Consider the following 25994-nt stretch of genomic DNA (forward strand, 5'->3'; position numbering starts at 1 on the left):
CCCATTTTTCCAATACATGCGTATATTGGAATACACACACGTGCACACACACACACACACACACACACACACACACACACACACACAAACCATAAAACCAGTTTTTCAGAAGAACTAGAGATTAAATAAACCAGAATCCCTACCTAATCTTAGTTACTCTCTTGAGTTATTTTGAAGAGGTGGAATTATAGCATCAGATTAATGTCTGTGACAAATCTAAGCATTCAGTAGTTGGCAGTTTTTACTGTGTCTGTGTTGCCAGTACTTTTGATCCATGCATGTCATCACAGAATGGTGTATGAAATAACCACAGTATTTATTTAGTTAAAGTGGCAATTAACGTTACATAATCACTGTGTCACCTTTCTCTGAAAGTTTCAAGCCCTGCTATTTATTTTAGAGCACCTAAACTGAAAACAGAAGAATATACAGACTTTGTGGTAGCAATTGATTTTGTTGCTAAGGAAGGTCAGGGAGACTGACCTTCAAACACCCATGCTGTCCTTCCAGCCATACCAGAAGTGGTGAATATGACTTACTCTAGCAAGTTTAGGTAATTTTTTTCTCTCTCTGTTCTTTCCCTTACACTGTAAAGAAACATAAAAATATTTACTTTTAGAAATTCTAGACAGCAAATAGCAGACTGATTTTGTAACAGTTAAAATTTGGTAGAGGGTCAGTGTGGGAAGTGTGGTAGAGGATCACTGCAGAAAGGAGTTACGGAGCTGCAACTCTGCTGCCACTGTAGGTACTTGAGGTTGTAAACCCAATTATATCTATACCTTTTCAGTAAACTGAAAGCACTGTCTTGAACCCAGCACCTTGATCTTCCTGTTTTGATCATTGGGAACTAAGTTTTCTGAAAACAAATTAGCTTTTAGAGAAAGAGCTATGCCAAGTTTAATGTGTCTTTGGGAAAATATGTTAAGTTTGCAGTTAATGACACTATGGCCATTCATTGAGTTAGCATATAACAGTAGCTGAGATTTACAGTTGAGTGTTCCTGACTTTGTCCATACCTTACCATTATTAAATGAAAGCTTACATTGTGGCCATTGATGCAGGAGTGTTTTGAGAGATGTGTGCAGAGAGAAAAGAAGATGATATTAAGACGATATTGGTTTAAAGACAAAATAGAAAATTAATGTGTTAGCCCGCTAGGGCTGCCATAACAAAATACCACAGACTGGGTGACTTAAACAACAGAAATTTTTATGTTCTCACAGTTCTGGAGACTGGAATCTAAGATCAAGGTGTTGGCAGGGTTGGTTTCTTCTGAAGCCTCTTTCCTTGGCTTGCAGATGGCCGCCTTCTTGCTTTGTCCTCTATGTGTGTATGCTCCTGGTGTCCTTTTGAGGGTCCAAATTTTCTCCATTTATGAGGACACAAGTCAGGTAGGATTAAGGCTAATGCCCCATTTTAATGTAATCATCTCTTTAAAGGCCCTATCTTCAAATAGTCACTGGGAGAGGTTAGGAATTCAGCATATGGATTTGGAGGGAAATACAGTTCAGCCCATAATGATTAAATATTTGAAATTTGTTCACTTATTGTTTAAATGTATATTCTAGTAATCTGTGATAAAATCCAAGCTCTGAGCATTCTTGATGATTTCTGTGAGTATACCTCTGTTGAATACTGTACCATTTTCTTGCAGATCTCTCTCACATCTTTCCCCATATACGAAATTTTAGGGTTTTTACTTCCCTGTACATATGTTTTCATTTCACTGTATTGCCTTCTTCTTCTGTGTGTGAGGGGGGCTTGGGCAGGAAATAATGTCCTCCAGCATAAATATCTTTAACTAATGTCTGGAGAAGCAATCAAAAGCAAAAACAGTTTTCATGCAGTCTTCACATTCTAAGTACTATAGTAGAAAGAGCTTGGGTTCAGGAAACCTAGGATTTTGCTGCTTCAGTTGCTATTTGTATCATCTTTAGCAAGTTATTTTACTAACTTTAGTTTTAATTTCCTCATCTCTAAAATGGTAGACTGAATGTTCTCTGACATCCGATTGAATGATATATTCACTTATTCAGGAAGTATTGAGTACTACTATGTGGCAAGCACTATTTAAGGAATTAGGGATATAGCCTAAGTGTAAAACAATGTCCCAGATGAGACAAGTATAAAACAAATAGCAAGATGGTACATTTAATCCCAACCATATCAGTAATCACATTAAATGTAGATAAACTCTAAACACAATTAAAAGACAGAGATTGTCAGACTGGATAAAAAGCAAAAAACACCTCTATGTGGATTAGAGAAACCCACTTTAAATGCAAAATACAGATAGGTAAAATGGGAAATGATATTCCATGCTCATACCAATCAAGAGAAGACAAGAGTGCTTATATTAATATCTATGAAGTAGATTTCAAAGCAGGTAATATTACTGGAGATCAGGAGGATTATTTCATTATAACAAAGGGATCAGTTCATCAAGAGGACATAACAATCTTAATCATTTGTGTACCTAATAACAAAACTTAAATACATAAAGCAAAGCTAATAGAACTGCAAGGAAAAATAGATAAATCCAAAATTATAAATGGATATTTCAATACCTATCTTCAAATAATTAATAGAAGTAGAGAGAAAATCATTAAGATTACAAAACACTTTAGCAATACTATCAACCAAACTTAATCTAACTGACATTTATAGAAAACCACCCAGTAACAGAAGACTTATTCTTTTCAAGGCCATACAGAACACTTACCATGATATACCATATTTGGGCAAAACAGCTCTCTATAAATTTAAAAGGATCCAAATAATTTAAAGCATGTTCTCTTTGAATGAAAGGGAATTAAATTAGAAATCAAAACAAAAGGATATGTGGAAAATTTCCAAGTATTTGGAAACTAAACACAATTTAAAATAATCCATGGGTCAGAGAAACCAGCAGGGAAACGAGAAAGTATCTTGAACTGAGTAAAAATGAAAGCAAAATGTTATCTGTGGGATACAACTAATACAATAGTTCAAGGGAGACTTATAGTACCAACTGATTATATTTGAAAAGAAGAAAGGTCTAAGATCAGTTCTATCTTAAGAAACTAAAATAAGAGGAACAAATTAAACCCAGTGAAAGTAGGAGAAAGGAAATAATAAAGATTGGGACAGCAGTCAATGAAATAGAAAAATAATAGAGAAAATCAATGAAAGGAAAAACTAGTATTTTTTAGAAGACTGATAAATTTCTAACAAAATTTAACAAAAAAGTGAGAAGAAAATTATTAATATTATGAATGAGAGAGGTGACTTTACTACAGATTTTATGGGTTTTAAGTGGTTTATAATGAAATATTATGAAAACCTTTGTCAATGAATTCAACAATTTTGCTGAAATGGACAAATTCCTTGAAAGACACAAACTGCCAAAGCAAAAGAGATAACCATGAATAGCTTTGTGTGTGTTAAAGAAATTATATTTGTAGTTAAAACCCTTCTCACAAAGAAGACTCCAGACCCATGTGGCTTCACCAATGAATTCCACTGAACGTTTAAGTAAGAAATAGTATCAGTGTTATACAAGTTCTTTTGCAAAATTGAATATTAGGGAATATTTCCTAATTCATTCTATGGGGCTAGCTTAATCTGCTACCCAAAGCAGGCAAAGACAGTACAAGAAAAAAAAAAACTATAAACAAATTTCCTTAATAGACATATATGTAGAAAAAACACTTAACATGATTTTAGCAAATTAAGTCCAAAAAAAGATTTTTTAAAAAAACAGCACATCTTTACCAGGTGGGGTTTATTCCAGGAATACAAGGTTGGTTTAATTTTCAATTAATCACTATAATTTATCATATTAATAGACTGAATAAATACACGTTTATCTCAATGGATGCAGGAAAAGAAGCATTCAAAACAAATCTTACATCCATTTCTGATTTAAGCCAAAAAGCAAGCAAACAAAAATACTCCCAGTAGACCTGGAATAGGAAACTTTTTTAACCTGATAAAGAACATCTATGGAAAAGCTTTATTAAATATCTTAATGAAGAAAGACTGAATGGTTTCACAAGGCAAAAATGTTCACTCTGTTCACCATTGTACTGGAGGTTCTAATAAGGTAAGGCAAGAAAAAGAATTTAAAATGCATATAGATTGGAAAGAAAGAAGTAAATCTGTCTTTATTCATGAGCAACGTGATTTATATATGTAGAAAATCAGATGGAATCTATAAAAAAGCTACTAAAGTTTAACCCATGGGTGTACTTGATACAAGATGAATATATAGAGTTCAGGATATAAAAAGAATTGTAATTTTATACAGCAGCAACAACCCAAAGTGGAAATGAATAAAAATATTATTTATGATAACAACAGAAATGTGAAATACTTAGCGATACTTTTCTTTTTTTAACAGCTTTACTGGAGTATAATTGCTTTACAATGTTGCGTTACTTTCTGCTGTATAACAAAGTGAATCAGCTATATGTATACATATATCCCCACATACCCTCCCTCTTGCGCCTCCCTCCCACTCTCCCTATTCCTCCCCTCTAGGTGGTCACAAAGCACCGAGCTTATCTCCCTGTGCTATGCAGCTGCTTCCCACTAGCTAGCTATTTTACATTTGGTAGTGTATATATGTCAGTGCTACTCTCTCACTTTATCTCAGCTTACCCTTCCCCCTCCCCGTGTCCTCAAGTCCATTCTCTACATCTGCATCTTTATTCCTATCCTACCCTTAGGTTCATCAGAACCATATTTTTTATAGATTCCATATGTATGTATTAGCATACAGTATTTCTTTTTCTCTTTCTGACTTACTTCACTCTGTATGACAGACTGTAGGTCCATCCACCTCACTACAAATAACTCAATTTCATTGCTTTTTATGGCTGAGTAATAATCCATTGTATATATGTGCCACATCTTCTTTATCCATTCATCTGTCCATGGACATTTAGGATGGTTCCATGTCCTGGCTATTGTAAATAGTGCGGCAGTGAACATTGTGGTACGTGTCTCTTTTTGAATTATGATTTTCTCAGGGTATATGCCCAGTAGTGGGATTGCTGGGTCATATGGTAGTTCTATTTTTAGTTTTTTAAGGAACCTCCATACTGTTCTCCATAGTGGCTGTATCGATATGCATTCCCACCAACAGTGCAAGAGGGTTCCCTTTTCTCCACACCCTCTCCAGCATTTACTGTTTGTAGATTTTTTGATGATGGCCATTCTGACTGCTGTTAGGTGATACCTCACTGTGATTTTGAGTTGCATTTCTCTAATGATTAGTGATGTTGAGTATCTTTTCATGCGTTTGTGGGCAATCTGTATATCTTCTTTGGAGGAATGTCTACTTAGATCTTCTACCCATTTTTGGATTGGGTTGTTTGTTTTTTTGATATTGAGCTGCATGAGCTGCTTGTATATTATGGAGATTAATCCTTTGTCAGTAGCATCGTTTGCAAATATTTTCCCCCATTCTGAGGGTTGTCTTTTTGTCTTGTTTATAGTTTCCTTTGCTGTGCAAAAGCTTTGAAGGTTCATTAGGTCCCATTTGTTTATTTTTCTTTTTATTTCCATTTCTCTAGGAGGTGGGTCAAAAAGGATCTCGCTGTGATTTATGTCATAGGGTGTTCTTCCTATGTTTTCCTCTAAGAGTTTTATAGTGTCTGGCCTTACATTTAGGTCTTTAATCCATTTTGAGTTTATTTTTGTGTATGGTGTTAGGAAGTGTTCTAATTTCATTCATCTACATGTAGCTGTTCAGTTTCCCAGCACCACTTATTGAAGAGGCTGTCTTTTCTCAATTGTATATCCTTGGCTCCTTTGTCAAAGATAAGGGGACCATATGTGCATGGGTTTATCTCTGAGCTTTCTCTCCTGTTCCATTGATCTATATTTCTGTTTTTGTTCCAGTACCATACTGTCTTCTTTGCTGTAGCTTTGTAATAGAGACTGAAGTCCGGGAGCCTGATTCCTCCAGCTCCGTTTTTCTTTCTCAAGAGTGCTTTGGCTATTCGGGGTCTTTTGTGTTTCCATACAAATTGTAAAATTTTTTGTTGTACTTCTGTGAAAAATGCAATTGGTAGCTTGATAGGGATTGCATTGAATCTTTAGATTGCTTTGGGTAGTACAGTCATTTTCACAATGTTGATTCTTCCAATCCAAAAACATGGTATATCTCTCCATCTGGTTGTATTTAATTTCTTTCATCAGTGTCTTACAGTTTTCTGCATACAGGTCATTTGTCTCCTTAGGTAGGTTTATTCCTAGGTATTTTATTCTTTTTGTTGCAATGGTAAATGGGAGTGTTTCCTTAATTTCTCTTTCAGATTTTTTGGCATTAGTGTATAGGAATACAAGAGATTTCTGTGCATTAATTTTGTATCCTGCTACTTTACAAAATTTATTGATTAGCTCTCGTAGTTTTCTGGTAGCATCTTTAGGATTCTCCATGTATAGTATCATGTCATCTGCAAACAGTGATAGTTTTACTTCTTCTTTTCTGATTTGGATTCCTTTTATTTCTCTTTCTTCTCTGATTGCTGTGGCTAAAACTTCCAAAACTATGTTGAATAATAGTGGTGACAGTAGGCAATCTTGTCTTGTTCCTAATCTTAGAGGAAATGGTTTCAGTTTTTCACCACTGAGAATGTTGTTGGCTGTGGGTTTGTCATATATGGCCTTTATTATGTTGAGGTAGGTTTCCTTTATGCCCACTTTCTGGAGGGTTTTTATCATAAATCAGTGTTGAATTTTGTCAAAAGCTTTTTGGCGTCTATTGAGATGATCATGTGTTTTTTATCCTTCAGTTAGTTAATATGGTGTATCACATTGATTGATTTGCGTATATTGAAGAATCCTTGCATTTCTGGGATAAATCCCACTTGATCATGGTGTATGATCCTTTTAATGTACTTTTGGATTCTATTTGCCAGTATTTTGTTGAGGATTTTGGCATCTATGTTCATCAGTGTTATTGGCCTGTAGTTCTTTTTTCTGTGTGTGTGGCATCTCTGTCTGGTTTTGGTATCAGGGTGATGGCCTCATAGAATGAGTTTGGGAGTGTTCATCCCTGTGCTATATTTTGGAAGAGTTTGAGAAGGATAGGTGTTAGCTCTTCTCTAAATGTTTGATAGAACTCACCTGTGAAACCATCTGGTCCTGGGCTTTTGTTTGTTGGAAGATTTTTAATCACAGTTTCAATTTCAGTGTTTGTGATTGGTCTGTTCATATTTTCTATTTCTTCCTGGTTAAGTACTCAAAGGTTGTACTTTTCTAAGAATTTGTCCATTTCTTCCAGGTTGTCGATATTACTGGCATATAGTTGTTTGTTGTAATCTCTCATGATCCTTTGTATTTCTGCAGTGTCAGTTGTTACTTCTCCTTTTTCATTTCTAATTCTGTTGATTGAGTCTTCTCCCTTTTTTTCTTGATAAGTCTGGCTAATGTTTTATCAATTTTGTTTATCTTCTCAAGTTCTTTGAGAGTTGGTTCTCAGCTTTTAGTTTTATTAATCTTTGCTGTCATTTTCTTCATTTCTTTTTCATTTATTTTTTAATCTAATCTTTATGATTTCTTTCCTTCTGCTAACTTTGGGGGATTTTTTGTTCTTTTTCTAATTGCTTTAGGTGTAAGGTTAGGTTGTTTATTTGAGATGTTTTTTGTTTCTTGAGGTAGGATTGTATTGCTGTAAACTTCCCTCTTAGAACTGCTTTTGCTGCATCCCATAGGTTTGGATCATTGTGTTTTCATTGTGATTTGTTTCTAGCTATTTTTTGATTTCCTCTTCAATTTCTTCAGTGATCTTTTGGTTATTTAGTAGTGTATTGTTTAGCCTCCATGTGTTTGTATTTTTAACAGTTTTTTTCCTGAATTCATATCTAGTCTCATAGCGTTGTGGTTGGAAAAGATACTTCATATGATTTCAGTTTTCTTAAGTGTACCAACGCTTGATTTGTGGCCCATGATATGATCTATCCTGGAGAATATTCCATGAGCCCTTGAGAAGAAAGTATATTCTGTTGTTTTGGGATGGGATGTCCTATAAATATCAGTTAAGTCAGTCTGATCTAATGTGACTTTTAAAGCTTGTGTTTCCTTACTTATTTTCATTTGGGATGATCTACCCATTGGTGAAAATGGGGTGTTAAATCCTCTACTATCATTGTGTTACTGTCAATTTCCCCTTTATGGCTGTTTGCATTTGCCTTATGTATTGAGGTGCTCCTATGTTGGGTACATAAATATTTACAACTGTTATATCTTCTTCTTGGATTAATCCCTTGATCATTATGTAGTGTCTTTCTTTGTCTCTTGTAATAGTCTTTTCTTTAAAGTCTATTTCATCTGATATGAGTATTGCTACTCCAGCTTCCTTTTGATTTCCATTTGCATGGAATATCTTTTTCCATCCCTCACTTTCTGTCTGTATGTGTCTCTACATCTGATGTGGGTCTCTTGTAGATAGCATATATATGGGTCTTGTTTTTGAATCCATTCAGCTAATATGTTTGTTTTGGTTGGAGCATTTAATCCATTTACATTTAAGGTAATTATCAATATGTATGTTCCTACTATCATTTTCTTAATTGTTTTGGGTTTGTTATTGTAGGTCTTTTCCTTCTTTTGCGTTTCCTGCCTAGAGAAGTTACTTTAGCATTTGTTGTAAAGCTAGTTTGGTGGTGCTGAATTTTCTTAACTTTTGCTTGTCTGTAAAGGTTTTAATTTCTCTGTCGAATCTGAATGAGGTCCTTGCTGGGTAGAGTAATCTTGGTTGTAGATTTTTCCCTTTCATCACTTTAAATATGTTTTGCCACTCCCTTCTGGCTTGCAGAGTTCCTGCTGAAAGATCAACTGTTAACCTTATGGGGATTCCCTTGTATGTTATTTGTTGCTTTTCCCTTGCTGCTTTTAATATTTTTTCTTTGAATTTAATTTTTTTATTTTTTATTTTATTTTTTTTGTGTGGTACGCAGGCCTCTCACTGTTGTGGCCTCTCCCATTGCGGAGCACAGGCTCCGGACGCACAGGCTCAGCAGCCATGGCTCACGGGCCTAGCCGCTCCGTGGCATGTGGGATCTTCCTGGACCGGGGCACGAATCCGCATCCCCTGCATCGGCAGGCGGACTCTCAACCACTGCGCCACCAGGGAAGCCCTGAATTTAATTTTTGATAGTTTGATTAATATGTGTCTTGGCATGTTTCTCCTTGGATTTATCCTGTATGGGACTCTCTGTGCTTCCTCGACTTGATTGACTATTTCCTTTCCCATGTTAGAGAAGTTTTCAGCTATAATCTCTTCAAATATTTTCTCAGGCACTTTCTTTATCTCTTCTTCTTCTGGGACCCCTGTAATTTGAATGTCAGTGCTTTTAATATCGTCCCAGAGACCTCTGAGACTGTCCTCAATTCTTTTCATTCTTTTTTCTTTACTCTGCTCTGCAGTAGTTATTTCCACTATCTTATCTTCCAGGTCACTTATCCATTCTTCTGCCTCAGTTATTCTGTTATTGATTCCTTCTAGAGTATTTTTAATTTCATTTATTGTGTCGATTCATCATTGTTTGTCTGCTCTTTAGTTCTTCTCGCTCCTTGTTAAACACTTCTTGTATTTTCTCCATTCTATTTCCGAGATTTTGGATTGTCGTCACTATCATTACTCTGAATCCTTTTTCAGGTGGACTGCCTATTTCCTCTTCATTCGTTTGGTCTGGTGTGTTTTTACCTTGCTCCTTCATCTGCTGCATATTTCTCTGTCTTATCATTTTACTTAGTGTGTTTGGGGTCTCCTTTTCACAGGCTGCAGGTTTGTAGTTCCCATTATTTTTGGTGTCTGCCCCCCGTGGGTGAGGTTGGTTCAGTGACTTGTGTAGGCTTCCTGGTGGAGGGGACTGGTACCTGTGTTCTGGTGGGTGGGGCTGCATCTTGTCCTTCTGGTGGGCAGGGCTGCATCCAGTGGTGTGTTTTGGGGTGTCTGTGAACTTAGTATGACTTTAGGCAGCCTCTCTGCTAATGGGTGGGATTGTGTTCCTGTCTTCCTAGTTGTTTGGCATGGGGCCTCCTGCACTGGAGCTTGCTGGCCGTTGGTGGAGCTGGGTATTAGTGTTGAGACGAAGATCTCTGGGAGAGCTCTCGCCAATTGATATCACGTGGGGCTGGGAGGTTTCTGGTGGTCCAATGTCCTGGACTCGGCCCTCCCACCTCAGAGGCTCAGGTCTGACACCCGGCCGGAGGACCAAGACCCTGCCAGCCGCATGGCTCAGAAGAAAAGGAAGAAAGAAAGAAAAGAAAAAAAAAAAAAAACAGACGGAACTCTAGGACATGTGGTAAGAGCAAACCTAAACAGACAAAATCACACAAAGAAGCATACACATACACACTCACAAAAAGAGGAAAAGGGGAAAAAAATAAAAAAAAATCAAAAATTTAAAAAAGGAACAGAGCAACCAAACCAATTAACAAATCCACCAATGATATTAAGCACTAAAAACTAAATTAAGATAAAAATAAAACCAGAAACCAATTAGATGCAGAAAGCAAACCCTAAGTCTACAGTTGCTCCCAAAGTGCACCACCTCAATTTGGGGAACATTCGTTGTCTATTCAGGTATTCCACAGATGCAGGGTTTATCAAGTTGATTGTAGGGATTTAATCCAATCCTCCTGAGGCTGCACAGAGAAATTTCCCTTTCTCTTCTTTGTTCACACAACTCCTGGGGTTCAGCTTTGGTTTTGGCCCCACCTCTGTGTGTAGGCTGCCCTCAGGAGTCTGTTCCCCGCCCAGACAGGACAGGGTTAAATCAGCAGCTGATTAGGGCTCTCTTGCTCACTCAGGCCAGGGAGAGGGAGGGGTATGGTAGTCATAATTGGATTGTGGGGCCAGCCTGTGGCGGCAGAGGCTAGCGTGACATTGCAACTGCCTGAGGTGCACTGTGTGTTTTGCTGGGAAAGTTGTCCTTGGATCACAGGACCCTGGCAGTGGAAGGCTGCACAGGCTCCCAGGGGGGGTGTAGGTAGTGACCTGTGGTTGCACACAGGGCTCTTAGTGGCAGCGGCAGCAGCGTTAGCGGTTCATGCCCGCCTCTGGGGTCAGAGCTGATAGCCGTGGCTCCACCCGTCTCTGGAGCTCCTTTAGGCGGTGCTCTGAATGCCCTCTCCTCGCGCACCCTGAAACAATGGTCTCTTGCCTCTCCAGCAGATCCATACTTTTTCCTATACTCTCTTCCGGCTAGCTGTGGTGCACTAGCCGCCTTCAGGCTGTGTTCACGCAGCCAACCCCAGTCCTCTCCCTGGGATCTGACCTGTGAAGCCCGAGCCTTAGCTCCCAGCCCCCACCCGCCCCGGCGGGTGAGCAGATAAGCGTCTCAGGTTGGTGAGTGCTGGTTGACATTGATCCTTTGTGCAGGAATCTCTCCACTTTGCCCTCTGCACGCCTGTTGCTGCCCTCTCCTCCGTGGCTCTGAAGCTTCCCCCCTGCCCACCCATTGTCTCCACCAGTGAAGGGGCTTCCTAGTGTGTGGAAACTTCCTCCTTCACAGCTCCCTCCCAGAGGTTCCCTATTCTTTTGTATCTTTTTTTTTCTTTTTTCTTTTGCCCTACCCAGGTATGTGGGGGTTTTCTTGACTTTTGGGAAGTCTGAGGTCTTCTGCCAGCATTCAGTAGGTGTTCTGTAAGAGTTGTTCCACATGTAGATGTATTTTTGATGTATTTCTGGGGAAGAAGGTGATCTCCATGTCTTTACTCCTCTGCCATCTTGAAGGTCTCTTCTAGGGATGCTTTTGACAAGATTTGAAAGACCCTTATACTGAAAACTAAAATAATGTTGGAAGAAGTTAAAAACAGCCTAAAACAATGGAAAGATATACTGTGTTCATGATCTAGAAGACTCAATATTTTTAAGATGTTAGTTCTCTCAAAATTGATAGATAAATTCAGCACAACCCTAATCAAGACCCTAGGGGGTTATTCTGTAGAGATTATTAGGTTGATTCTAAAATTCATATGATATATAGAGGACTTAAAAGAGCCAGAACAACTTGACAAAAAAATGAAGTTGGAGAGTCTACCTACCTGACTTCAATACCTATTAACTCACAGTAATCAAATCAAGAGAGCTTGTTAATGGACAGATAACATCTTTATTCACCATAAAGTTGGGCAAAGAGATCAATACAACACAATAGAAAATCTGGAAAGAGACTCACATATATATGGTTAATTGACTTTCAATAAGAGTATAAATATAGTTCAACTTAGTGCTGAAACAATTGGACATCCATGTTAAAAAAATAATTTGCAGTATATATGAAATTAACTCCAAATGTATTATAGTTCTGAACATACAGGAGAAAAATCTTTGTGGTATTAGGTTATGCAGAGATTTCTTAGACAAGGGCGAAGCATGATCCATAGAAAAAAAGTAATAAATCAGACTTTATCAAAATTAAGAATGTGCATTCTTCAAAAGCCACTGATAAGAGAACGAAGAGAGTAGCCACAAATCACAAATCTGATAAAGGACATGCATACAGAGTGTATAAAGAACTCTCTAAACCTAATGAGAAGGAAAAAAAAGGACAAATATTTGAGAAGACACTTCATCAAAGAAGAAATAAACTTGTGAAAAAGGTGATTGATTATTCATTAGAGAAATATAAATTAAAACATAGTGAAATACCACCACATATTAGAATATAGAATAAAACATATTAGAATAAAACAATGTTGGCAAGACTGTGGAACAACTAGGACTCTTCTTCGCTGTTGATAGGAACATGCAGCAATGCAACTACTTTGGGAAAGACTTGGGCATAAAGATTCTTAGCAGCTTTATTTGTTATAGCCCCAAACTAGAAGCAACCCAGAAGTCCATGGAGAGGTGAATGGATAAACAAATTGAGGTACATCTGTATGATGGAATATTACCCAACAGTAAAATGGATGAGCTATTGATAGAAGCAATGGTGTGGATGAGTGTCAAAATAATCATGCTAAGTGAAAGAAACCAGACGAAGAATACATACTATTTGATTCCAAATACGTAAAAGTCAAGAAAATATAAACAAATCACTCATGGCAGAAAGCAGGTCAGCTATTGCCTGCAAGGGGATAGAAGAGAGGACAGGATTACATAGGGTTATGAGAAAATATCTACAAGTGATGGGTATGTTCACCATCTTGATTTCATGGGTATATACATATGTCAAAACATCAAATTGTATACTCTTTCTTTGTACGCTCTTAAGATATGTGTGCAGTCTATTGTATGTCAATCATAAAACTGTTTTTTAAAAGTACTTACCCTTGTGGAACTTGTATTTTACTGGGGAGGAGGTGTAATGACAATAAACCTGTATTTTGCGTGTGTATATATAGGTGTGTATGTGTCAGATGTTGAAAAGTCTTTTAAAGAAAAATAAAGCAATGTGAGGATAGAAAGTAATGGGGAGGGCAGCTGTTTGAGAGAGGAGGTCAGGTAAATGTAGTATCATGACATTTTAACAGACTAGTTTAAGCGCCCTGTAATCTTTTGGAAACTGTTTAAAGATTTGTTTCAGTTTTTTTAAAGTTTCAGGTGACCATTCTGTCTCTCATCTAAAAAGATAACAGCTTTCCCCTAACTTGAAGGCAGATTTAAGATTTACATTTCTGCCATCAGAAGGAACTATATGGGAAGGGTGGGCAGAGGTAAGCAAAACCTACTCCACATGCCCAATAGAAGCCCCTTTCTGCTCGGAGAATTTCTTCTGGTTAATTCTTTTTTATTGAAAGAATGAGACCTATTTTTTGAACATTTGTAGAATGGTGAATCAGAAAGAAAGTCACAACCAGAATCCCAGTCTCCTATTTGCCTGCCAGAGAGGCAGTTATCCCTCAGTTTTCTAAAAGGAAAACCAAAAATTCTCCAGTCACTATCATTGTTGGTGTTGTGTGCATGTGTATGATGCCGGTGAGGGACTTTAAAAATCATTGCTCTTGTGGAACTTTTATTTTATTGGGAAGGAGTTGTAATGGTGATGCATGTGTATATGTGTCAGATGTTGAAAAGTCTTGAAGAAAAACAAAGCAGTGTGAGAATGAGCTTTTGAATGAATGGAAGAGGGAAGATTTCCATCAGTGGAGTGAACTGCTTGCTTGTTTCCAGTCATCCTAACAGAGCAGCTAGAAACGTGTTCTGGTACCTTAGCAGCCATTACAGCTCATCAGTGGAACCTGAATTTGTTTCAGTTCCCAAAAAAGTGATTGCTAATTATAGAGACTTTAGAATATCTGTGTACTGGGGGCATAGAGAAAGAATGTTAAAAAGAAAAGAAATTTAAAATGCTTTGTAACGTGCTGCAAACTGAAATGTGGTGCTTTATTTCGAAAAAATGCCTTTAATTCTGCTCATCCCTTGGTTTTCTAAAACATAGCCTGAAAATCCTAAAGATGCCACCAGAAAACTACTAGAGTTAATCAATGAATTTGGTAAAGTAGCAGGATACAAAATTAATGCACAGAAATCTCTTGTATTCCTATAACTAACAACGACAAGTCTGAAAAAGAAACTAAGGAAACACTGCCATTTACCATTGCAACAAAAAGAATAAAATACCTAAGAATAAACTATCTACCTAAGGAGACAAATGACCTGTATGCAGAAAACTATATGACACTGATGAAAGAAATTAAAGACGGTACAAACAGATGGAGAGATATACCGTGTTTTTGGATTGGAAGAATCAACATTGTGAAAATGACTGTACTACCCAAAGCAATCTAAAGATTCAATGCAATCCCTATCAAATACCAATGGCATTTTTCACAGAACTAGAACAAATAATTTTAAAATTTGTATGGAAACAAAGGCCCCGAATAGCCAAAGCAATCTTCAGAAAGAAAAACAGAGCTGGAGGAATCAGGCTCTCTGACTTCAGACTATACTACAAAGCTACAATAATCAAGACAGTATGGTACTGGCACAAAAACAGAAATATAGATCAATGGAACAGGATAGAAAGCCCAAGATAAACCCACGCACATATGGTCACCTTATCTTTGAAAAAGGAGGCAAGAATATACAATGGAGAAAAGACAGTTTCTTCAATAAGTGGTGCTGGGAAAACTGAACAGCTACATGTAAACGAATGAAATTAGAACACTCCCTAACACCATGCACAAAAATAAACTCAAAATGGATTAGACACCCAATTGTAAGCCTGGACACTATAAAACTCTTAGAGGAAAACATAGGAAGAACACTCTTTGACATAAATCACAGCAAGATCTTTTTTGATCCACCTCCTAGAGTAATGAAAATAAAAACAAAAATAAACAAATGGGACCTAATGAAACCATAAACAAGATGAAAAGACAACCCTCAGAATGGGAGAAAATATTTGCAAACGAAGCAAATGACAAAGGATTAATCTCCAAAATATACAAGCAGCTCATGCAGCTCAATATCAAAAAAACAAACAACCAATCCAAAAATGGGCAGAAGACCTAAGTAGACATTCCTCCAAAGAAGATATACAGATTGCCCACAAACACATGAAAAGATGCTCAACATCACTAATCATTAGAGAAATGCAAATCAAAACCACAGTGAGGTATCACCTCACGCCAGTCAGACTGGCCATCATCAAAAAATCTACCAACAATAAGTGCTGGAGAGGATGTGGAGAAAAGGGAACCCTCTTGCGCTGTTGGTGGGAATGTAAATTGATACAGCCACTATGAAGGTTCCTTAGAAAACTAAAAATAGAACTACCATATGACCCAGCAATCCCACTACTGGGCATATACCCTGAGAAAACCATAATTCAAAAAGAGTCATGTACCACAATGTTCATTGCAGCTCTGTTTACAATAGCCAGGACATGGAAGCAACCTGAATGTCCTTCGACAGATAAATGGATAAAGAAGATGTGGCACATATATACAGTGGAATATTAGTCAGTCATCAAAAGGAACAAAATTGAATTATCTGTAGTGAGGTGGATGGACCTAGAGTCTATCATACAGAGTGAGGTAAGTCAGAAAGTGAAAAACAAATACCGTATGCTAATGCATATATGTGGAATCTAAAAAAACGGTACTGATGAACCTAGTGGCAGGGCAGGAATAAAGACACAGACGTAGAGAACTTACTTGAGGACACAAAGGGGGGGAATGGGAAGCTGGGATGAAGTGAGAGGGTAGCATTGACTTATATACACTACCAAATGTAAAATGGATGGCTAGTGGGAAGCTGCTGCATAGCACAGGGAGATCAGCTTGATGCTTTGTGATGAGGGTGGGAGGGAGGCTCAAAAGGGAAGGGATATGGGGATATATGTATACATATAGCTGATTTACTTTGTTGTACAGCAGAAACTAACACAACATTGTAAAGCAATTATACTCGAATAAAGATGTAAAAAAAATAAAATAGCATGAATTAAAAAAACACATTGGAGAATAATTTAAAGATTTTTGTCTTATTTAACATAAATTTGGTGACAGTAACAGTGGAAAATGCATTGAATGATGCCAGTTGTGTATTTGATTCTGTAAAATTTTTATAAAATATACTAATTTCTGTCACTCTGTTTTCCATTTTTCTATCTGAATGGTATTAATCAGAGCACATACTCTGACTCCACGCCCTGAGTCTGGGCTTCCTATGTTAAAAAGAAACCTGTAGGCTCTCACCTGTGAGGCTGGAGCCCTGAGAATCAGGAGCCCCTTCCTGGTTCCAGTCCCTCCCAGCCAGTCCCTTCCCAGGTAGCGGAAGTGGAGGCTCACATGGCTCAGGCTTCTGTCATCTCCAGCATCCCAAGACTTTCCCCCATCCCATGCCTGCTGCTGGTCAGAGGCGAATGAGTCCAGTTCTCTCAACCCTGGAGCAGTTACTCTTAATCTTTGGGGTCATGGTTCCTTTTGAGGAATGGGATAAAATCTATGGACAAAACGTTTGCACATCACTTCGGGGGCTGCCAAGAACCCCTGTTCCAGAGGGTTTCAAGTAAGCAGAGTTATATTTCTTTGCCGCCAAGTATAGAGGCAGCACTCAATCTGTGATCTGTAACAACTGTGTAGGTAACAACTATGTTATCAAATTGCACTTTTAATAATAACCTGTTCAGCTAGGCACCAGGAAGAGCTAGAGAAAGCCAGCAAGGTTGCGCTTTTCCCACCCTAGGAAGAGCCTACATTTTGTTTCAGCCCAAATCCATCGGTTTTGTATGTATTTTACTAGGAAAAAATATTAGGACAGACTTTTCAGTATCCTCTTCCCACCCTATTTTTTATTTTCTGCTTTTTTTTTAACATCTTTATTAGAGTATAATTGCTTTACAATGGTGTGTTAGTTTCTGCTTTATAACAAAGTGAATCAGCTATAATATACGTACATTCCCATATCCCCTACCTCTTGCGTCTCCCTCCCACCCTCCCTATCCCACCCCGCTAGGTGGTCACAAAGAACTGAGCTGATCTCCCTGTGCTATGCGGCTGCTTCCCACTAGCTATCTATTTTACATTTGGTAGTGTATATATGTCCATGCCACTCTCTCACTTCGTCGCAGCTTCCCCTTCCCCCTCCCCCTGTCCTCAAGTCCATTCTCTACATCTGCGTCTTTATTCCTGTCCTGCCCTTAGGTTCTGCAGAACCTTTTTTTTTTTTTTTAGATTCCATATATATGTGTTAGCATACGGTATTTGTTTTCTCTTTCTGACTTACTTCACTCTGTATGACAGTCTCTAGGTGCATCCACCTCACTACAAATAACTCAATTTCGTTTCTTTTTATGGCTGAGGAATATTCCATTGTATATATGTGCCACATCTTCCTTATCCATTCATCTGTCGATGGACACTTAGGTGGTTCCTTAAAAAACTAAAAATAGAACTACCATATGACCCAGCAATCCCACTACTGGGCATATACCCTGAGAAAACTATAATTCAAAAAGAGTCATGTACCACAATGTTCATTGCAGCTCTATTTACAATAACCAGGACATGGAAGCACCCTGTTCTTTGGTTCTCAATTATTCTGTTTCACATAATCCCTCAAATATAATATAGAACAACCAGGTACCTACTGTTCTGTGTTTAGTCTTGACTGGGAAGCCAAATACCACATCTACCTTACACAGTCACTGAGCAGTCTAGCCTCTTGCACTATTCATTTAGTATTTGCTCTCTAATTTTATCCTAGAAATGAATTTTCCTAAACTGAAGTCTGTTAACAGTACTCTTTTGCTTCTTACAGCTTGTACCTCCTTTTAAGCCTCAAGTAACATCTGAGACAGACACCAGATACTTTGATGAAGAATTTACAGCTCAGACTATTACAATAACACCACCTGAAAAGTGTAAGTAAATCTAGAAGGAAATTGATTATGTTCTAATGCAATTGAAGAAAACAGCCTTTTTTTTTAACTGGATATTTTCAAGGTCAAATTCCACAGTGACTTATTCTGTTCCATTTAAGAACATGGGGTTTTCAATGTGGAAATATCTAAATACAGGTAGCTAAGAGAAAAGTTTTTTTGAGTAAAAAAAAATTATATATGGAAAAATTGTAGAGTTAAGAATTATAGACTAAATTATAGACTAACTAACCCTTCCTTACTATTCTCTAATAGATTATTTTGACATCAGCTGAAAGGATTCTGAAATGAAGACCTCCCACATTTCCCACTGCTCATTCAGACACAACCTTCTAAATTTTGCTAATTCTGGTCTCCTGCTTACTTAGTAGTTTTTAAATTCACTTTAAACTGAATCACTCTTTTTTACTTAGCTGTGTCTTAAGCAGTAATATCTGTGAAGACATAATTTGGTTTGCTAGTAATTTTTGATATTATAAATTAAATTACATATCTATTAAAACTATACATTCATGCACCACTTAAAATCATTCCACATATACTAGTGTGTGCCCTACACTTTGGTGAAGACATTTCACTTAAAGGGAAGAAAAGGTTGTTATATAATTTATAAACATTCTCATATGCTGACAGAGGTCTGTATTCTGTCATCATTAGTTAAGGAGTAAGGATAAAATTGAGTTTCAGGGACACATTTGGATAGCTAAAAGATTTCTTCAATCACACCTCTTTTGGCTCACAATAACATCATTTTAGTTTTTTTCTCCTTTTCTTTTTTATTATACCCTTTCCTACATTCCTTCTCCTCTCTTTTCTTTTTAAAAGGCAGATTAGGGGCTTCCCTGGTGGCGCAGTGGTTGAGAGTCCGCCTGCTGATGCAGGGGATGCGGGTTCGTGCCCCGGTCTGGGAGGATCCCACATGCCGCGGAGCGGCTGGGCCCGTGAGCCATGGCCGCTGAGCCTGCGCGTCCAGAGCCTGTGCTCCGCAACGGGAGAGGCCACAACAGTGAGAGGCCTGTGTCCCGCAAAAAAAAAAAAAAAAAAAAAAAGGCAGATTAGTTGATGGTGCTAATTTACACTGAGTATCCATGAGACGGAAGATTAAAGTGCTGTTTCAAGTGTGGATGTAGTCGATTGATTACAGCATTGAAAGGCAAACTAGGAGTCATCTAGGCCAAGAGTTTTTAACCTGAGACCCAGGGCCTGACAAAAAGAGAGACTATGAACACTGTGAAATGAAAAATATAATTATGTGTGTATATGCACTTTTCTTTCTTTAGACTTGCAAGAGGTTAAGAGCCTCTTAACTTTCATTTTATAAGGGAAGAAATTAAAACCCAGAGAGAAGCTGAGCTTCCCTAAGTCCCGCAGTTAGTGTTAGCTGTAGTCACGAGCAGCAGTTATAGCTTGGCCGACAAGGCCCAGGTCAAGCTGTGAAAGGGCAGCATGTTGAAGCACTGCTCATGGTTTGTCACCAGTGGGGGATGAGGGCTTCATTGCTAGAATCAGAATCTCTGAGAGTTGAAGATGATGTTAGAAAGCCTGTGGAGTTGTGGGCAATCAGCTAAGGACCGTCTAAGTAGGAGCAGTGGACGTAGCCTTGACATGGTTTCCCCTGGCCCGGCGCAGGCTGTGGTGATACAATTGTCTGAAATTCTGGGCAACACCACTGAGTTGTTGGACTGGCCTAGGAGTGCTTCCCACCATAGAGCCTCATCGTTTGGATATAACCTTAACTGTAATCAGACCACATTGTTCCCCTGCTTCAAACCTTCCAGGGGCCCCACTGCTGCACTCTAAATCCAACTGCTCACACTGGCTGCACAGCTCTGTCACATCTGGTCCCACCCTGCTCTCAGACCTCATCCTGTCCATCTTCTCCACAGTCCCTGGGTTCCAGCCCCACCTTGAACACACTGTCCCTCACTGTGCCTTGGGACTGTGTGTTTACTCTTCTTTGCCTAGAATTCTCTTTTCCCAGACATATGCGTGAATAAATTCTTACTTGTCCTTCAGATCTCTTTAAATGTCACTTTATCAGAAAGCTTTCTTTAGCCTCCCGACCTTAAAAACAGTGCAGTCCATCAGACCCCATCACCACCTGCCCCCGCCAATTCTCTACATTGACACCTTTACTTGCTGGTATTCTTCTGGTTAATTTGTCTCTTTGTTTACTGTCTGTTTCTCCAGCTTGAATGCAGTAGCTCTGAGAAGAAGGATTTGGTTTGTCTTATTCACTGCTAACCCCAGCTCCGAGTTAGGTACCTGGCTCAGCGTAGGTATTCAATGAATATGTGTTAAATGAGGAAATAAACAGATTAGGGCGAGGCCTGGTAGTTTCAGGGCCAGAAGGAGGCCCGACTCTCTCCAGACAGTGCTGTTGCCCATCACAGCCCAGAATGTGTGTTTGGCTTACCTCCTCACGTGATTTCACAGGGAGCTTTGGGAAGTTAAATAGAGCTTTTGGTATTTGTGGATTCTAATTCTTAGAACAAACTAAATGTGCTATTTTGAAAGTCATAGAAATAGGTAGGCTGTGTAAATAAATGCAAAGGCATGAGTGCCTATTTTACTCCAAAATGTTAACAGTAAAATCCCAGTGTAGAAGAGAATGATGGGGTTGCAGAAAGCCCTGGACTGAGACCCTGCTTTGTGTCCTGGCTCTGCCCCTCACTAGCTCTGGAATGTGACAGGTCAAAGGGGAGTGCCGGGCTGATAATTTCCAGGAGCCCCGTCTTTCCCCTGTGTGTGCCTGAGAAGCCATCTCTTTAGGAAAGGCACCCAGAGTTCTCTAGAGGTTTCAATAACCCTATTTTTAATTTTATTGAAGCATCAGGTTAACCAACCCACAGTGTTCTTTGTTCTGTGACCCACTAGGTGAAGGGTGATGGTAGGTAAATACCTAGCAAAAAAGAGTGGACATGGGGCTGCGGATGGGGGAGGGACCACTAAACTATGCTGCTAGCAGTGAGGAGTGGCCCTGGCCTGATGCTGGGCCCTAGGTGGCCCCAAAACGTGCATCCAGCAAGCATCGTCTAGACTGACAGCGTGTACCACAATCTAGAGGCAGGGGGACCCTGTGGACCTGCCAACTTATTTTCCAATTCAGGATTTCTAGACAGAAAAATCAGGGGAAGGAGCTCAGCAGGTGGGCTGAGGCCAAGGTGTGGACACCAGCAGCCTGTCCTTTGCGGCTCCCAGCACCAGGCCACAGGGCTGGGCTCCTGCCTTAGGCAATAGCCTCAGTAATTGTGGACTGCAGCACCTGGGTTCTTCCAGGGCACAAGGACAGTGTTTTTTCTTGGATTATCCCTGGGTATATCCTAAATTCCCGTAAGAGGCAGATCAAAGGAAAATCTGTGAAGCCTTGAACTGTGATTACATTTAACATAATCTTTTCTTCTTGCAGCTTTGAATAGTGTTGCTGGTGAGAGACCACTGCAGCTCTCAAGCTGCTAAAAGCACAGAGGTTTTGTTCATAAAAACCCACAGTAGGACCATTAAGTTAGCGATTGTCTTCCCACTTGCCACCTTGCTTTTATAAAACAGAAAGGAGCTATTTTTTAGAACAAATCAGCAGTTAGAAAGGCAAGTGTTCCTTTTTTACAAACAGCTGCAGTAACATGCCAGATTTTCCTCACTGGTGTTAATTAATTGAACAGATTTTGGAATGTGTCGTCTTGCATTATATCCATTAATGGTCCTCTGGCTTCCTCTTAGAGGAAAAGAGGATTTGTTTGAGCTCCTAGTAGCTTTTGCTGCCATATAATTACTTTGGTTAAATGTTCTAAGGAAGTTAGGCAACTAATGCTGCCTGGATCCAGGGATTCAGAGGTAGAATGTAAGGTTGATCACCCTGTTTTCTTTTCCCGCATGTGTGCTATTTGGGTTTTTTTTCATAGTTCATGTCCATCATCATCACTGTTCCCTCTGAACCTTCCTTCAGTGCAGGAACGTATTTATATCCGTTGACTGGGTGTGAAGGCCTGGCTGGGGCAGCCGGCTGTCCTGTCAGCTGTCACTTGCATCCAGCTCTCCTCCTTCCACAGCCCCGCTGGCCTGCGCAGCACTGAGGGCCCAGGGGAAACCCTCATTCCTGCCCCAGCACCTTCCCAACTCACAGCTCCTCTTGGGGCCACGATAAGAGACTTGCCCCTCACTACTGCCAAGCTCAAAAGAACAGGAGGGAGATGGAGTGAGAGGGTGATATAATTGACTTTAAAGAAGATCCAGATGCAGGGGCCCTCGTATGGTCATCAACAAGATTTAGATTTACGTTCGGAAATGGGATTAATTTGTTACTAAATTGACAGAATGAAGATTCTCTTTTAACTTTCAGCTGACAGTGCAGCCTCATAGCAATAATACTCCTTGGAAAGGAAATTCAACCCCTCCTCCTGTCGAGAGCCAGGCTGCCCTGGGCTTCAGGCCTCCCTGCCCTGGTGCAATGCCTGGTTGCAGCCCAGCGAGCTGGACAAGCCCTTCTCTGGCGGACAACACCAGGCTTCCCACATGTGCTGTCTGTTCGCTGTGCAGAAACACACCCAGCAAAACAAAGCTGCTAGCGGGGAAAACTATTCCTTTGAAATGTGATTGGCACGTGTCAGAGTCTGAACATTAAGATTTCAGCTGCCTTTCCCCTAGAGAGTTTTTATAGAGTTTTACAGAGGTTTTATATGCCATCCACAGCTCCTACCATCTTTAGTATATCTGAAAATACTTTGGAAGGTGTTTGACCTAAAAGATGGTTTGCTTGGTACCTAACTGGTATTTTATAAGGAGGCAGAGATTTCCCCAGATCGCAGTACTATCTGGAAATGAGGACTATAGTTTAAAAGGTCTGTTTGCAGGAGGGAGGTTTACACAGAGCAGGGAGCCTCAAATGCTACTTGTGAGATTGAGTCCCACCTAATACAGTGATACTTTCTGGTACATTCAAGGCTACAAAGTTTGGTTAGCAACTTGATCCCATTTCTAGAATCTTCTATTAAAAATAGAATACTGAAAAGAACAGTGAGAAAAGAGCATGAATGTTTGTTATTCTTCAGAGGCATGCAAAGCATCATCCTTTTTGTGTAACAGGGTCAGTGCCCATGATGCAGTGGGGTCTGGCCTGTATTCCTTCTCCTATTACATGAAATTGATGCTCCCTGGAGAGGTTGGAAAATTAAAAGAATTGGTAATGTACTTCCTATATGAATTTGAGGAAGTGGAATTATTTTGCTTGAAGAAGGTTGGGTATTTGAAAGACTCCTGCTTATTTCCTGTAGCACAGCAACCAAAGGCACTGCAAGTGGAGCAGAGGGGTTTAGTGGGGTGAGCCCCGAGGACACAGGGAGGGACTTTGTGCACAGCCCAGAACAGGTGCACAGGGAACGTTGTGGACTGAGCGACTGAATTCATGACACATGTAAAGGAAGAACATTCTGACACTGCAGGATTTTAATCATCAGAATAGTTATAGGAAGAGGTTGAGTGATCCTTCGTAACCTTTCAAATGCAAGAAAACGGGAAGAGGAAAAGGGAGGAGCAGCTTAAGTGGAAGTCGTCTCTTTCCATGCCTTTCAAGTCTCCCAATTTGTTTCCTGATGAACTAATACTTAGATGCTGGCCTCTTTCCCTCTCTTTCCTTGACTTATTCTCTTTAGTCTACTTTAAAGGTTTTTTTTGTTTTTGTTTTTGTTTTTGTTTTTTTGCGGTACGCGGGCCTCTCACTGTTTTGGCCTCTCCCATTGCGGAGCACAGGCTCCGGACACACAGGCTCAGCGGCCATGGCTCACGGGCCCAGCTGCTCCGTGGCACGTGGGATCTTCCCGGACCGGGGCACGAACCTGTGTCCCCTGCATCGGCAGGCGGACTCTCAACCACTGCGCCACCAGGGAAGCCCTAAAGTTTTATCATAGGAAAATTAGGAACAGTAAGTTAAGGCAGATATTAGATGTAGAATAAAGAATGTAAAATCTTAAACATGTAAATCAAGGGCTCAAATGAAATGGAATCCTAATAAGCTTTATTTTGCAATCACACCTAAAGCACCATGAAGAAGAAATACGAGCATCTGAAGACAGATTGATACTGGATTCTAGGCAGATACTTTGGGTGCCTTAGGATTCTTTGACTTTGTAACTTTGACATGCATGTTTTCATGAAAGTAAAGGTTATTGAAGATCATTTGTTCCTTTTTATTTTTAAAAATCTTGTCTTCTTCAATAGTTTTTCACAGTTTGAGCCTTGAGATGTTAGTGTCTTGAAGGAGATGATTGGATAGTATTATTTCTTCATAGGTCATGTGTTTGAAAGTGAGAAAGTTTTTGAAATAAGTGTATCCATCCTATGTTTTATTGATAAACACAAGTTTCTGGGAGCTGTTGCCTCCATTAATCTTTATTACGTTAGGGATTAGAACTATATAGACCAGAGATTATGTTGCAAAAAATTAATGTAAAATTAAAATAGCTGTTTCCTGCCCACAGATGATGAGGACGGTATGGACTGCACGGACAGTGAGAGGCGGCCGCATTTCCCTCAGTTTTCCTACTCTGCAAGCGGACGAGAATAAGTCTCTTCTGCTACTTCACTGTCATCTTAGATTTATTCCTGAAAATGATTCCTGGACATCACAGCAGTCCTAGCTCTTACAGTGTTGCAGGAGCACCTTCAGACATCCCAGACCAGTCCAAGGTCTTCACCCCTCGCCGCCTTTCACCCACATGAGAACACACATATATGCAGACATACTCGACTTTTGTTTTTGCATGAAATTGTATCTCAGTCTAAGGTCTCATGCTGTTGCTGCTACTGTCTTACTATTATAGCAACTTTAAGAGGTAATTTTACAATCTTTGGAAGTCATGAGCCCACCATTGTTCATTTGTGCACCAACTGTCATCTTTTGATCTTTTAATTTTTGTTTTTCCCTAACAGTGAAGGCTAAATGATTCTAGGTATATTTTTTAACTTTCTAGACGATAAATCAAAAACTAATTAGACTAAGAAGATTTAGTTTATAATTCAGAACAAGCAATTGTGGAAGCGTGGTGATGTGCATATGCAAAATTTTAGTAAAGCATATCAGATCAGTGCGTAAAATAGGTAGGTATCAGTAAGATCCTACTGGAACTCATTAGGAAGCATTTGAGAGAAGGAATGAACAACTATTAAGATAGATATATACATTTATAAATTTAAATTCGTATTCGATACTGCAGAGGAAGCCTGATATTACATGTGGATGTCCAGATTTCACAGGCAGTTGTTGGCAAAGGAACATTGTTCGACCAAGGAAGGAAGCATATGCACAGCAGAGTAGGTCACTTAAAGGGTCTATGATATGATTTGCACCAGAGAGCGTTTTATTTCCCCTGTTCTTGGAAACCTTTTTCCCTTCTTGATATTATCACCTCTGATGGCTGAAGAATGTAGACAGGTGTAATGATCCTGCTTTTCACCAAAATTTGTACACCAAGGTAAACAGGTGTTTGCCTTATTTGTTTTAATTTTTTACTTTCAGTTCTACGTGAATTAGCTTTTTCTCGGATGTTAAAACTTTGAATGTCCTTTTATGATTTTGTTTATGTTGCAGTAGTATTTATTTTTTAGTGATGAGAATTGTATGTCATGTTAGCAAATGCAGCTCCAACTTAACATAAAACAGACTTA

At 39.2% G+C, this 25994-nt stretch overlaps 1 protein-coding gene across 4 annotated transcripts in view; it reads left to right on the plus strand.

Moving 5' to 3' along the window:
• The window catches only part of AKT3 (AKT serine/threonine kinase 3), a 384805-nt gene extending 359329 nt beyond the window's left edge, over positions 1–25476 (plus strand). For 2 of the 4 annotated variants that reach the window (XM_082834471.1, XM_082834473.1), the window contains 2 exons: positions 18215–18317; positions 24809–25476. In XM_082834471.1, the coding sequence (XP_082690597.1) occupies positions 18215–18317; positions 24809–24894 (189 nt within the window). In that variant the 3' untranslated portion in view covers positions 24895–25476. Of the gene's footprint in view, positions 1–10017; positions 10698–18214; positions 18318–24808 lie in introns of those variants that run through there. The other 2 variants (XM_082834470.1, XM_082834472.1) reach the window with 1 other exon arrangement.
• Positions 25477–25994: the final 518 nt, after the last annotated feature.

The sequence above is a fragment of the Leucopleurus acutus genome (genome assembly GCF_964270905.1).
Source record: "Leucopleurus acutus genome assembly, chromosome: 2".
Classification (NCBI taxonomy): domain Eukaryota; kingdom Metazoa; phylum Chordata; class Mammalia; order Artiodactyla; family Delphinidae; genus Leucopleurus; species Leucopleurus acutus.